The following is a 15,520-nucleotide window of genomic DNA, read 5'->3' on the forward strand; positions in this document are numbered from 1 at the left end:
TTTTTTTTTTTTTTTTTAATTTTTTTTTTTTTTTTTAAATAGCACAACTCAGGAATTTGTCCCTTGACTCTTATTGTTGAAGCAGAAAAACAAGAAATCCATTATTACCCATTTCCAGGCAGACCCAGCAAACATTAAGCCAGAGTCCATTTCCATGGGCTGGGTGTGAGCAAAGTAACTCCGAGCAGGATGTACACAGGAGTCGATGCTCCGTTTCCAAAATGATCTTAACTGGCCCCAAATAAAAGGGGGCAGCAGATGAGTAAGTAAAACTGGGCACGTTCCAAAAACCAAGAATTTTTGTCTGAGCGCCCCAGTGATGTTTTCTTTCTCCTGGCCATTTAATGCATTTGGCAAGCTTCAAACAGTTTAAATATTTTTCCAATGAGGTATTTTGGTTCTTAAAATAAAAATATATAAAAAAAGTCTAGATTTTTTTTTATTACTTCATTTTAGTATGTCATTTACTCTAACATTATTGCTTCTAGTATTAACAGAATTATATTTTATAGCTAGGTTCCTGTTCTCTGCTGAAGCACAGGCTGATAAAAAGGAGTTGATGACGTTAAGTTCCACATTCAGAGTAATGGATGCAGTGGCCTGGAGCTGCACAGAGTCAGAGGAGCTATTTCAGGAGTAATTTATAGTTCAGCTTTACAGAAAATAAATTTTTGCCTTCTTTACTGCTCACTTGAGCATGCAAACAGCTTTAGAGAAGGGGTTTTGGGGGCTTCTTAGAGTTAATGTTAAAATATTTGCTCTGAACAGTATTTTCAGGAGGAAAGGCTTTGGAAATCATGGTCTCTGGAAAAGCAGACCATGACTTCAGATATAAGAGGATGATGCTGTGATGCAGCTTTCAGTCAACAATCCTCTTTCCTTTAACTGGGCAGGGATGCCTGAGGAAGAGCTCATGTTTGCAGCCCCACATGTGAAACCACAATCCAGATCTACAGATGGCCGGGTTACTCGGCTGTAAGAGATGTCAAGGTTAGGTAGTCATAATGTAACAAAAGATTCCCTCCCCATCTTGAAAGGAAGAAGGAATGAGGTCACCTTTTAGCATCATGAAAAAGCAGAAAAGGGTATATAGATGTGAGGGATTTGTGGGGAGAAAAGCAGTTTGCTTGCAGATATGTGCTTCTGCACACATTTGCAAAAAAAAAAACCACAGATTTTGCACCCTTCCTCCCAGAAGATACCTTTGGAACATCATTTTGTCCCCAAAGAAAGGTGCACACTGTGTAGACGTATTGCCCCTTCTCCCAAGCCTGGTTTTAAGGCAGTTCTTCTCTGAACTCACAGGGCAGCAACAAAACCAAAAGGTCACAGGTGCCAATGCCAGTCTCATCAAGAAAAGCACTGCCCAGGATGAACGAGAGCCCAGGATCTGCAGCACCATTAACCTCAAACTTCAGGCTTCCACTGCCACAGCAATTGGCTTTATACACAGTCCCACCAGAGGAGTGTTTTCTATAACTAACTCTGAAAGAGAACTCTAGGTGAAGGAAGTGCAGCTCTGATATACTGAACTAATTAAAAGCACACTAGCAGCAGGTAAGGTTTATTATGTTCTGACCTCTTCTCTCACAGAATTGCCATTAAACATAATCAAACCCAAACTTTTTTCCTTCCTTTAGACAGGCTTGCTAGCTGATGGGGGAGAATGCAGGGCAGCAGCTAACTGCAGGGCAGTAATATCTTTCAAAGTGCTGAACTGTGGCTGTCTTCAGTGCTTTTAAAAAAAAATATTAAAAAAAAAAAATCATCAAGCCTCAAGAGCACTTACCTTATGTGAAAAACAACACTAAACTCAACAGCCATATGAACTGGCAACAGGCACTATGGCTTCTATCTATTCTACAAGGTAACAGGAAAAAACCAAACATTATTCTCTCAAGATTGTTTTAACCACGATTTCCTGCAGATTTTCTACCTAACCACTGAGCTGCAAAAACCAGACTTTCAAACAGCATCAAAAGTTAGTCCCAGACATTTAAATTACTCTACCAGGAATCTAGAGATGGCAGGTTTGAGCTCACTGATGGATACCAGGGTGGGACATGGATGCTCTAAAATCTTTCATGACTGAAGTCATGAATAGTTACAGAAGTATTTCTTTCCCCTTTAAAATATGAAATCGGAAGAAAGTTAACCCGGCAATGCTTCTACTCTGAAGTCACCCATGTTAAGGGGATATATTTAGTCTGAACCTACTCATCACCTGCTTGAAAAACCCTGCAGTTCATTGATGTGATGCAAATGAAGTAATCACTGCGTATCAGGATGAGACAACAGAATTATAAACAGGGAAAGTTCTCCATAGTCCTTGCAAACATGCAGAACCAGTAAAGCTTCATATACTGATCTGAAATCAGTCCTAGTACTTGGTGCCTTTGATCAGCGGTCAGAAAAGGAGAAATTAACAGAGAAAGGGGATATGGACATCTTTATGATGGGCACTGTTGATCCTGAAAGTGTGAGAAAACATGAGTAAGCTGCTATCCATTCCATGCTGCCTCTTAGAGAACTCAAAAAACAAATCCTTGTCCAGCATTACTTGCAGACACCTTCTCCCCTCAAAATCTGGTTCAATGTGAAAGGCAACTGATGATTAAGTGTAGGAGAATTTTTTTAAAATTCACTGAAGTACACTTTCTGCCATTTCAGTCTCCAATACAGAAAAGAATGAAGGATATTTTGCTGAGAACAATTTTCTAAGACACATTCCAGAAACAGCAAGAGGGTCAATAGACACACTGTCTTCTGGGTTTACACAGACAAAAAATGCTGCTCCTCCAGGCTGTTATGGTGGGAGTGATATGAATAACTGAAAAGGGCAGAAAAAAGCTTTGGCTTCTATTCAGCTGATCCACACTAAGTGGAACAGTTCAACTTCTCAGCAGTTGCTCTTGTCCAGAATGGCAGAGTTTCCAGTCAAAACTTTGGTGTAGTTTTCTTTCTTCTTTCTTTTTTTCCAGTTCTCCCCCCTCGCCTTTATTTTTTTTTTAAACCCAGACAGCATGTGAGATGCATCATTGCCAGGCCACTGCCTGCCAAAATAGATCCGTCTTTGGTAAATCCAAGATCAGATCAGACTAAAATGCAAACACACACGCAAAAAAAAAAAATAAAAAAAATCACTCCCGCCCCCTCTCAACTACCCAGTCCCTTCAAAATAACTTAATGATAAAGGCAGACTCAGAAACACTTCACCAATTTCAGGAATGCTTTCAATTGCTCACAGATTTTTCAGCTGCAGGCTCTGGTCCTCCCTCCCCAGAAAAACCTCACATTGTGAGAGGGCACCAGCACGAGCAGCAACGGGGCGCCTCTTGGTAGCAGCAACGCTGGCAGCGTTAGCAGAATCATTAATAACAGTGGGAATTCTGCCACGGACTTCAAAACACTGCCAGGATTCCAGGCTTTGATTTACACAGCCTCCTAATCAAGCTCCATTGTTTACTATTTTACACTAACCAGTTTGGTCTCTCCGTGCAGGCAAGCAGAAAAAAAGTTCTGAAATTTCCTTTCCTGAAAGTAAGAAAGTAGAATGGGGGATGCAAAATAACAAACAGGAAAAATGCAAAGAGAAAAAAACCTTACTTTTCACATTAGAAGAGGTGGGGAAAAAATCTGAGAATCTTTGGATCCTTGAAATCCTTTGGCTGAATATAATACACAAATGAGCTAACTGCTGACAGTGATGGAAAAAAAAAAAATAATCTTCATCACCAGATCTTGGGAACTGTTATCTAGTGCAGTTGCATTCCACATAATTCTGCCAGACTATTAATATATACTATATTAGTACATATAAGATATACTACAGCAACAAAAGATACTGAAGCTCTAACGAGAAAGAGGGACCAAATTAATGGAACTGGGAGAGTAATCCAGTAAGCACAATGCATGAGGCTCTAGGACAGCTCTTGAATTGCTCTGGTCACAATTGCACTATTGAAAAAAATTTTAAAAAAATTCATATTGCACGAAGGACTCACCTGTGTCAGTCCTGTACTCATATGACCAGTCCTGCAGCATGACTAAAGGCACAGTTGTTTGCTGATTAATGGAGTCCAACAGCTAGAAGTTACTTGAATTTTTACTTAAGTGAATGAGCCCAAGACTTCAGATGCCTGACTCTGGACTTCAGTTCTGCCACAGACTCCTTTGCACAAGTCTGAGTGCTGTATTGCCCAGTTAGAAAACAAGTGTCTCGTTTTTGCTTTTCTATTGCATCCAATCAATCACTTCAATTCAGTCTGCCAAGTGTTCAGAGCCATCTAAATGCTGGGTAAGAGAAGGACCACTCTCTAAGAATTCAGAACAGCAGCAAGAGCCACCGTGCCACGAGCCAGAGCAGCATCTCTCAGCGCTTTGCTCCGAGGCCCGAGAGAAATAACTGCCTTCAACCCAAAAGTCTGCCTCCTGCCTCATGCCACAAACACTAAATATTCAAATTCTTTGGATGACCAAACAGCAGATCCCTGCTAGCATCCAGCCAACTGCCACACAGCTCGGAGAAAGGCAGTTCCATGAGGACACCTCACAAAAGTTCACTAGAAAAGAATGAGGTGGAAGGTTGTGTGGGCTGGAGGAGGAGGTAACAAGAAAAGATGTATTCGGAGCAGTGACCAACAATGTTTAAATGATTTCTGGAGATCTGTTTAGTTGTTAGCAATTAAATTCTGCAGTATATAAATGTTAAGTATTGAATATAAATAATGGAAATTATTTCAGGGCTGTCTAATAGATTGCTTAGCTCATACTTTGAATACTGGGCACGGTTCTAGTCATCTCTCTCCAAGAAAGAATTTACAAACACAGCCAATGCAGAATGGATAGTCAGGGTTGAAGAAAGTTACCAGGATGAATTTACTAACCTTAAAAACAAACTTTAAGGGTACAGTACCTTCATGTAAACTGAACAACTTACAAATAGTAAGTAAATTCTGAAGTCTCTGTTTTATTTTCCCTTAGATCTTAAACAGGTGAAGAAATATGTTGTAACATTTTGACAGAATGACTGTAAACAACCTTTCCAGCTGTGCAGCATGAACTAATTGCTCTGCATTAGCTAAGAGCACTGGTTCTATTACACTTCTGATTCAAACTCCAGTTGATCCTTAATTCAGGAGTTGCTCTTAAGCCTCCCCCTCACACCTATTTTCCCCTCCCTCTATGCTCCTGTAATCTGCCTCCCAGAGGAGTTGTGTTGTTACAAAACTCGGTGAAATTGCTAGGGAAGAGCATTGCTGCAGGAGCACTGCTCAGAGGAAATTTAAATTAACATGGATTTCCTTACCTTACACTAAAATTGACTGGTGTTTCTGTTCATTGATCTCTTAACACCAACTACAGTGTGTGCACGGGTTATATACAGATATTTATTAAGTTTTCCAGGCACTCCTGCTGCAGTCATTAACTCTTTATTGACTAGAAATCAAAGTTCCTAAATTAGTCATGGTTGCAAAAGGGAAACAGCTGTTACATACAGCGTCACAGACGGCAGGTTGTAAACAAGGTTTACTCTTCCAGAAATGCAAGTGCCTGTCCTGAGGGACTCCCCTGTTCACACACTACATCATCCCTTAGGAAGGAAGCAGTTCAGGAAGGGTATTAGGGTCTGCACAACCCAGAGAAATAACGTTAGTGCAAATCTAATGGCCTTAAATCACGTTACCAAGAAAAGACTGGACTTGAATTGATGGGAAATTTGACCCACGTCACAAGCAAAGACGCAGAAGGTCTCTGCCAGCTCCATCTGGGGAGCAAGAGAAAAGCAGCCGCTTAATTGAAGGATGTAAAACTCACCACCACGCAGAGAGCACGTGAAAGGTCTTATGCAATATCTAACTCTCAAATTAAGAAATGCACAGGCCAGGCCCTCTTCCACTATGTTCTTACACAGAGAGCCTTATACACCTTGCCTGTGTATTTCACTGCTGCATTTTATAAATTCACAGCAAGATATAGGAAAAGCAAAGCTTCTGGAACTATTTACTGCAGTAAGTATTCACTCTAATAATGACATGAACACTCTAGGGCTTGCCTACCTCCTAATGCTACATTTTCCAAAATGCTGAGAAGCTCATTATGCCCCAAGGTGGGCAGAAAGAGGGATGCACTGTCACAGGGCAGCATCTACTGAAAAATGAGGCCCATTAAGTAGGTATGGTCTGCAGAAGGCAGGCACCCACCATCTCAGGTTATGCTGCAGAGTTTACTGCTGACAGTCTTAATTGATTAAGACCCGAGTGACGCAGGCTGCAGCAGCACTGAGCTGGAGATGCTGCTCTCTGGGTTCTCTGTGGGGTTTCAGGCTGCATCCGTCTCCGTTGGGACTCAGCGGCTGTTCGACAAAGCACGCTGTAAACGCTGTGTGCGGGGTGATAGCACAGAAATGGAGATCAGAGATTTCTCCAGAGCCCAAGTCAAAAGAGCTCAGTGAACCCTTCATTCTGAGGATGTGTAAATTCTTAATGAAGAGATTTGCATCCAGCAGCGCAGCAGCCCGCAGGCTGGAAAAGCAGTTTACCACCTGACAGCCTAACTGGGTTTGCACAGGCTGGAAGATCAACTTATTCCAAGAATCCTTCTAAATAGCAGTATTTCTACATCTCTGGTCAGTAAGACTTTGCCAGTGATTCAGCTGACAGCTACCCAAAGCAACATAAGAGGACATAGGACATGGCTTCTGTGGGTAAGGAGGGAAATACAGACTCTTTGCGTTGCAATGAAAGGGAAGGGGAGCACCCAGGGAATGTGGCATTAGAAAAGAGAAAATGAAACTTCAAGTATGAAACATCAGTATCTCTCTATATTTACAGACCAGAAAATTAATGCCATGTTGATATTGTATTATGAGGTTTTATGCCTTTATGCAAATCTTAAGCTATTTTGGGACTCCAAAAAGCTCGAATACAGCAGACATAACCTGATTTGAAAGTCACAAAGCCCTGGGGAAAGCTCCTAGGGATTTCAATGAACTCGAGACTACTTCTATTTCCCTCAGTTTCTCCACTTCAAAAATAAAACAAAAACAAACAAACAGGCCAGTACACCTCAAACTCCTAAATACCTCAGCACAGGAAAAGAGTCATCACCATCATTTCTTTTGGTTTTAGATATGACATAGGACTGGGCCGAGAAGAGAGGAAGGAATGGAATGATAATTCTGTAGTAATAAATTTGGATAATTTTAGTCATTTTGATTTCAGACTGACAGTTGACTTGTAACAAGCTCAAGCAACTGTAAGCAGGTAAGAAGAGAAGAGAGGAAGGAATGGAATGCTAATTCTGTAATAATAAATTTGGATAATTTTAGAGTCATTTTGATTTCAAACTGACAGTTGACTTGCAACAAGCTCAAGCAACTGTAAGCAGGTAAGAAAGCAGATTCCGTAGGAAAACCCCACTGCCCCAGAAAAGAATGTTACAGGATACAAATAAAATCTTAATACAAGCTCATCCTTTCTAGTTGGGGGCTGAAGACTAGAGACGAGTCAGTCTAAAACCCACAGCAAAACAAAATACCCACCCCATGTTTTAAGCAGTATCATAAGCTTCTTGACTTCTGAGAATTAAGGTCAAATTTGCACTTTATGTCTTTCTAAATCTACTACTAAACTACTTTCTAAATCCACAACACATTTACATTTATCTCAAAACCACTCAAGGTGGAAGAACCCTCCTAACCCAACAAGAACAAAACTCAGAACAAGGTGATGAGCCTCGACTTCAGGACAGCAGTTCTGGGAACTCGTGCACAGCTCATTTGTTACTGCTCAGAGCTGAACTTGTTTTCTGGCAGGGTCATTGCCAAGGACACCAACATATGACCATGCTGCTCTTCAGCAAAGGGACAGATCCTGCCTGACACCAAGTACCTCAAATGCTCAGCAGATCAGGAGGCAAAGCATCCAGCCTTTCCCATGGTTGACCTCTCTTTAGAAACAGAGCCTGAGAAGTCTGCTTTGAAAATAAACCTTTAGAAAAGCCAGCTGATTTATATATTTTATTTTATTTTTTTAATTGCCAGAAGTCTGCAAAGGCACCACTGGGTACCACATTATCCCATAAAGATGTCAGCTTTTTAGTGATTGCAGCTCTAAAGAGAAGGAACAGACAATAGAGCGCTTCCTTATATGTCCACTGCCTGGGCGCTGGTGACAGACACCATTTCCCCAAATGGTCAAAAAACTGAAGCAGCTCCACTGTGGGTTTTGAAAGAGAAGTGCTTTAAAGCACACATCCCCCTGCGATCCAAACAAAGCTAAGGCTTCCAGAGATACCTGCAAGGCTTCCCGGCATCAGCAGCACGCCTTGGACCCTTTTAGTTTACGGGGATATTTTCACAGCACAGCTCTCTGCCACACAGGAAGCTTCTTACCCCGACTCTGCTGAACTGAGCTGACAAAACCTCTGTGCCAAATTGCACTTGGTGTTGACTCTTAAACATCCCTCTGCAAATGTCGGCTGCTGGTAATGCAGAGGCTCAGTGCAAACACATGGAGGGAGCTCAGGGGCCCTAATCTGCTCTTCTTTGATTCCTCCATAAAGACTGGGACCATTGCAGAGACTGAACACAGCCTTTTCCTCCGTGTTCCTACCACCAAAAAAGGAGATAGGAGGCAACAAAGCTAAACACCCTGCTCTCTCTGAGATCAGTTAGCTCCCAGACTGGCCTGCTGACGAGATGATGAAGCCCATCATGGCCACAGCAGTGGTACAGCAGGCATGTGTTTGCTGAGTATTGAACCTGAGCTGGTCCTACAGAAGGAGTTTGGACCTAGGTGCAAGATACAGACACTGCACATCTGGCCATGCCTCTAAGCACACATCTGAAGCCCTTCTTGAAACAGTCCTGGAGAAATAAGGAGGAAAGTAACTCTTAATTTGCTTCTCTGCCACTATTCTGGTTACTGAATGCTAGCAAACTCTAATACCTCAGGCAAGGCCGTGTTGAGTGCTGGTATCTGGCAGCTCTGTCACAGAATTTCCTGCTACAGTTTGTCAAAGGCTACAACGACTGAAACATTGAGGGATGCAAGCGTTTCAGTGCCTTGTACAGCTTAGCATTAGATGCATTAGGGAATTGCTTCTATATATTCTTTTGATTGTAAGTGTCATCGTGATCACTGCAGAATTTTAATTCCATTGCTCTATAATGCATGATGCAAAAAATAGCTCTAGTGTCTGCTCACATTTGCAGGTACAAGCTAAAGTAGCCAAGGTGTCAATCTCAAGCTGAAGAAACGAGGGCAAGCGATCCCATTGCTTGAAGAGCACCTTGTTCTGCCAAAGTGAAAAGCATTGGCTCCAAACACAGCCCAACTGTCTGCTTCCCTGGCCAGGGAGATTTTTTGGAAACATTGAGGGATGCAAGCGTTTCAGTGCCTTGTACAGCTTAGCATTAGATGCATTAGGGAATTGCTTCTATATATTCTTTTGATTGTAAGTGTCATCGTGATCACTGCAGAATTTTAATTCCATTGCTCTATAATGCATGATGCAAAAAATAGCTCTAGTGTCTGCTCACATTTGCAGGTACAAGCTAAAGTAGCCAAGGTGTCAATCTCAAGCTGAAGAAACGAGGGCAAGCGATCCCATTGCTTGAAGAGCACCTTGTTCTGCCAAAGTGAAAAGCATTGGCTCCAAACACAGCCCAACTGTCTGCTTCCCTGGCCAGGGAGATTTTTTGGGAGCAGGAGTGCAGCAGCCAAGCCATAAGGGGCAAGAAGAGATCAGAACAGCTACAAGAGGAGGTAAAAGTCACCATATTGCTTTATTTCAAGCTGAGCAGTTCCTGCATCTCTCCGGAGCGAGTCAGCGAGAGCAGCCCCAAGAGCAGCACTGGGTTAAACAATGTCCTATTTTGCACTGGGGAGTTACGCAAGAACGGGCCCAGTCACACGGGCAGAGGGAAGCAAAGAAAAGGCATTATTCACAGCCTGACATGGATGAACCCGGCTTAACACATGCACTTGGAAAACACTGTTCTCTCTGTTCAGTAATATTATTTCACATTCCACTCGTTTTGATAACCTTTTCCTTCCCCATCTACCCCGCTGACTGACTGGAAAGTCGACTAATGCCTTCTCCTGAGATTGGCCACCACGCATAACTGCAACAGATTTATCTTCTTTCTTTCAAGTTACCACTGAGTCTCATTCTGCAATAAATAATTTACAAATACATACACTAAAAAGCTAGAGGAATTTAGAAGGGAAGTCTTTCTGCTTCAGTTTACAGGGAAAGAGCACCAGAGCAGGGATTACTTCCCAGAATTTACCTAATACCATCAGATTGATATGGCACCAATATGCAGCCTTTCACTCAGACCAAAAAAGGCCAGCCTTAGAAAGGGATGTAGGAACAGGGAGTTTCAACCCTCTCTTTCAAATAGTAAATCATGTCTCTGTATCCTTTTGACATGGCCTCAGCTTTGAAAAAAAAAAAATCTAGGGCAAGTCCTAATTTTATCTATGGAAAAAAAAAAACCATTTTAAAATCACTTTATATAGATAAAGCAGAGATGATCCCCCTCTGTCAGAAAAACCCACATGTGGTGTTACATCTTAAACCACCCTGTAGATGCGCTCATCTGTAAAGTGCCCCAGCAAATGCAGGGGGCAACAAAGGATCAGATCCACATGGTGAATTTACAACTAATAGCCAAACAAATTTCGAGACCACAGAGGAATTTTTTCTGTTGATATGCAATAGCACTTTTACTGTTCTCATTTCTAACAGCATCCTTGATGCTCTCTGCTACGCAAGCTCCGTGATGCATACTAGAAACAGCTTAAGGTCCCACAGATGTAAAGAAAAATTTGTATTTGACAGCTTCCCTGCACTGAACTAAGAATAGAATGAGGCAGACCTCTTGAGGAGCAAGAGCTACATTTCACAAGGGCTATCTTGGACTAGAGAAGGTTCCTTACCTATAATTCAGTTTCCTTTCTTGTCCCTGCAACAAAGCGTTTGGTATATTTGAAGCTTTAGCTTTTTGTTTCCCTTGCTTTTTTTGTTTCCCTCTTTGTTTAAAGAAACAAACCTTTTCAAATGTTCCGGCTATTTTCTATTTATATGAATCAAACTCAGACAAGACAAAACTGCCTTTACACACTGTAACGTGGTGTTTCTATTTTACGTTACTGTATCTCCTGACCAGATATTTAACACCAAAAAGAGAAGACATTTAAACACACTTTCTCCCCCTCTGTTGCTTCCTTAAGTTACAGGAACATCACTGGACTTCCTGGGACCACAAACAACCACCCTGGTAATACTTCATGGCAAGCAATAACATGGGGATGTCTTCAAAGTGTTGCTCAAAAAGCAAGAAGTTTAGTTCCAACAGCGTGTGGCAACTGCAAGCACCCCCCAGGAGCCCTCACAGCCTGACTGCCACAGGATCTAGGGGGTTAGTTAAAACTGATCTTACACAAACTCATTTAGAGCCATGGCAGCTATGTTAAACTCAGAAAACCGACTGTATCCCTTTAAATTTTTTTATGCAAGTACATGTCTCTGCAGGGATCTCCTTATTTTTAATTAACCTACCAACTGACTTAAGCGAGGCGTTAAGCCTCAGAGGTTTTATCCTACCAGGGGGATTGAGGAACTAAACCGATCACACCCATGTTTACAAACAGTCTCTCCCCCCTCTCCTTTACCTTCTCAACATCGGCTTTTGTAACATTGATGTCAGCATCCATTTTCTCAAAATACTGCTGTGCTCGATCAGCTTCTTTGCAATCACGTTCAAACCGCCTTTTACTCTGAAAAGCAAAAAAAAGAAGCCTTCATTATGGGAAAGAAACATGATACCAAAATCTGCCTAAAATCAATACCTGCCCCTAAAGTGATCTGCTGTAACAACTGTCAGATTTTAGGACTCACTTGTTTACATTGGAATACATTTCCATACTAAAGAATTTCAAGAAACAAGGTTACCAGAAATACATTTTTTTGTTCTGTTCTCTTCAGGCAGCTTGATTCTATCAACAGCACTAGCATTTCAGTGATTTTCCCTGTTAGCATCTTTTCTGCTCTAGTAAAACAAATCACTTCCTTCCAGCACTTAACTCCCTCATTTTTATAACGCACAAGGGAGTTACTAAGATTCATGCAATTGGAAGTAGGACTTTTGGCTATTGATGTCCCCTTTCTTTATCCTCTCCTCTACTTACAGTCTCACTTTTCATTCAGCACATGAACGATTCCAATGTATTTACTTTTGAGAAATAGCACCTCACTCAAGAGACAGTCCCATTAAGTTTATTCAGGCAGTATGAAGCCATTCAGCTCACAGTGGAATATCTGAGTAGGAGCCTTAGGGACCCTGCATTTCCAGCCACCCTGAGCACACTTCTCAAGTCATATCAAATGATACTCCTTGTGATAAGGCACACATCCCACAGAAAGCCAGATGTACTATGAAAACAGACTTTCTCATGTCTACCAGTTTATTTAAGACAGTAGAGTTTTAAAAATCCCATTTCTATAGCTTTTATCCATACCCCCTTCTTTTTCCAAATACAATGTTTGGAACCATCTCTATGAAAACAGTATAAATATGACTTAAATGTCACATCTGAGGAAACTTCCACTTACTGCTTCAAGTTGTTTCCAGCAAGTTTCAATATGTTGTTGTGCCTTTCTGCCATCGTGGAAGTGCTGTTTAGAAAAAAAGAAAAAAAGAAAACATTTTGAACAACAAAAGAAGCAGCAGTCAATTATGCTCAAGGAGTTCCAGAAAAAAAAAACCAAAACAAAACAGAAATGATTCTGACAGCTGTGTTCTGCAACACTGGGAAGCTGAGCAGGTGTATGATGACTATCTAATGTCTCAGCAGGCTGCAGATGTATATTTGCATCAATTATAGTGGTTAGTTAGACTAAGGCTAATTAATCCCTTTAGCAATTCTACCTTGCATTGTTCACTGTATCTCGTAATTATTGGTTTCCCATATCACGAGATCTGAAGCACTTTTATCTGAAGAGTATTTCTTTGGTTACTGACTGAACACTAGCTCTAAATTAAAATCTCTCTCGACATGGAATTTACCAAGATGCCCTTGATTGGCACATTCTAACAACTGATGTTTGTCCTGATTTTCATTCAGGCTCAACATAAAACCCTGTTCTTCTTGTCACTGGCTGTGTGTGCGAGGGCAGCTGTTCATTTCTTGAGAAGTATTCAATTCTTTGGGTTCCTCCAAAAAACCTGCCTCTCCCACTCCCCAACACTAAGGTGTTACAGAAGTTTTAAATGCAAGGTATCAGCTATATACTAAATGACAGGGATCATCTCCTGACACGCCTTTTGGAGCAAGACTCTTAATTGCCGTTGGTTTAATTAACCATTCTTAGTCCTTACACAATGCTCTTCACCAGAGAATCTAATATGCTTTAGATATTACCCCCTCCATCTTCCATATGCCTCCCTTTTCCTCAGGATAAGCAATTCCATCAAGATCATTGCGTAAGTCAATGACCCGGCTCTAAATAGGACGATAACGCAGCCCCCAAGTGACTGCTCCTCTTACAAACCACCTTGTAAAATAAATAATACAGCAAACTCCAAATAGGAAGAGAGATGCTTTTCTGCTGTGTTATTTACAGGCAATTTAGGATGTTTTATTCAAATACGGGGTACAGTTTCATGCAGTAAACTTGAAAAATAAAGGTCTGATACTGCCAGATAATCCAACTGCAGCTCACTGGTGTTCAGGCATTCTCAGGCCCGTGCATAATCAGACATTAGCTAGATCTTAAGCAATATGATATCAACAGTCTATTAGGGTAGAAAAGCTCCAATTTCGGAACAGTAGCCTGCCACAAGCTGCCAAAGTTAGAAAAATGTGCCTGCGAGCACTTTATAAATTGGCAGCTACTTGGCTTCCTGCATCTTCCACTAAAACAACTGGCATTTTCCTCTTTGAGAGAGGCAGGTTTCTGGAGCAAATGTGCTGCCCGCCTGCCTTTCTGGCGCCACCAGACACACCAGCAAAAAGCCCCCAAAATGCAATTTTGTCATGCCTTGTCCAATAGGTTTGCAGTGATTAAAAAATGATCACAACAACCTTCAACTTGTCTGCGAGAAAGAACACCGCCGCAATATCCCGAGTGCTCTGGACAGTACTCCCTGTGGTCCCCAACGCTGGCTGTGGAGGAGCGATGCTCAGAGATGAACACAGGGACACTCTGTAGCCTTAACTTTCTGCAGAGGGTTTATCTCTGCACAGAAATTCCCAAAGCAGAGAAGAGAGGCTCGGATCCAGCCATCTCAGGGTGCTCAGGGACAGCCGTGAACCCTGATGGTACTGGAGCCGTTCAGCCCCCTGCCCGCCACGCTGGGCGCCTCCAAACACACAGTCACTGCATCATGACATTAAAAAACTCCAGACAGAACTGTAAAACTGCAGTGGGGAAAGGCTCCAAGCGGGTTTCAGTTCCTTTTGTAGATCCCCATTTCCTTTCAACTCTGCGTGTGACAGACACTGCATCTGCCCTGCCAGGGGGCTCTGGATCCCTCCTCCTTTCGGGCTTCCTTTTGTAATCGGAGTTTAGGAAAACAGTCCCAAGGAACAACTGTAATTTAACACTACATTTTTCAACATTTTGCTAATGAGCATGGAATTCACGAATTATCTTTTGCAGAATTACTTGGCTGTCTTCATTCTGCACCCCCTGCCTCCACGATTCCCTCTTCTCCGCCTCCGAGTTTGCCGGAGCAGCATAGGAAGGGACTGATTTGGGAGTAGCTGGTCTGCGTGAAACCTAATACTGTCAATGACCCAAAAACCTCAGGAAAACAACACGTTGGGTTAATTTAACAGAACACAATTGCATATAGGGGCTGAAGGGTGAACTTGGAATCAAAAGCGTATCAGATAACAGGACTGCCCTGAGCTTGGATTTTTAAACCACTTTGTAGTTACTCAACAACGTAATTTTCATTTTGCACAAGCCATCCCTGTTATTCCCAAGTTATCTTCTCTGTAAAATAAACTCTACAAGCTGCTGGAAGTACATATGAAAGACACAGTAAGCCTGAGTAAGGCTGCATGTTGTGCAGATTTTACTACATTTTGCTTTTTTTTGTTGTTATTGTTTTGAGCAGCTCTTTCACAGAAACGGAGAACTGCGATGTAAAATGAGCATTACTGAAGACCATTAAATCGTGACACAGAGGAACTGATGTCAAGAGACAGTTTGATAAATACAAGTGTAGGACATTTTGGAGATTTCACCACAATTTTGCTTTTTCTAGTTCAACCATTTCCTAAATATATTTAAACCCCTCAATTCTCATTGCCTTATCCCGTATATATATCCTTGCATGAGATAAAGCTATGCATGAGAACAGATGTAATACACATTGACAGCACTTCTACTTTTACAAAGCTTTTGCCCTCCAAGGATTGATTTCTGCCTTGTAAAAATGCATTTTCATAGAAAACAACTAAGTGGTGCCTTCTAACGACCCGTATTTCTTCACTGCCCC

General features: G+C 41.7%; 1 protein-coding gene across 1 annotated transcript in view; it reads right to left on the minus strand.

Annotated features, from left to right (window-relative positions):
• The window catches only part of FNBP1 (formin binding protein 1), a 73,991-nt gene that overhangs the window by 35,832 nt on the left and 22,639 nt on the right, over positions 1-15,520 (minus strand). Inside the window, exons 5-6 of the mRNA XM_014942813.1 lie at positions 12,625-12,687; positions 11,685-11,789 (exon numbers count right to left, since the gene is read on the minus strand). Coding sequence (XP_014798299.1) covers positions 11,685-11,789; positions 12,625-12,687 — 168 coding nt within the window. The remainder of the gene's footprint in view (positions 1-11,684; positions 11,790-12,624; positions 12,688-15,520) is intronic.

The sequence above is a fragment of the Calidris pugnax genome, unplaced genomic scaffold (genome assembly GCF_001431845.1).
Source record: "Calidris pugnax isolate Ruff unplaced genomic scaffold, ASM143184v1 scaffold102, whole genome shotgun sequence".
NCBI lineage: Eukaryota > Metazoa > Chordata > Aves > Charadriiformes > Scolopacidae > Calidris > Calidris pugnax.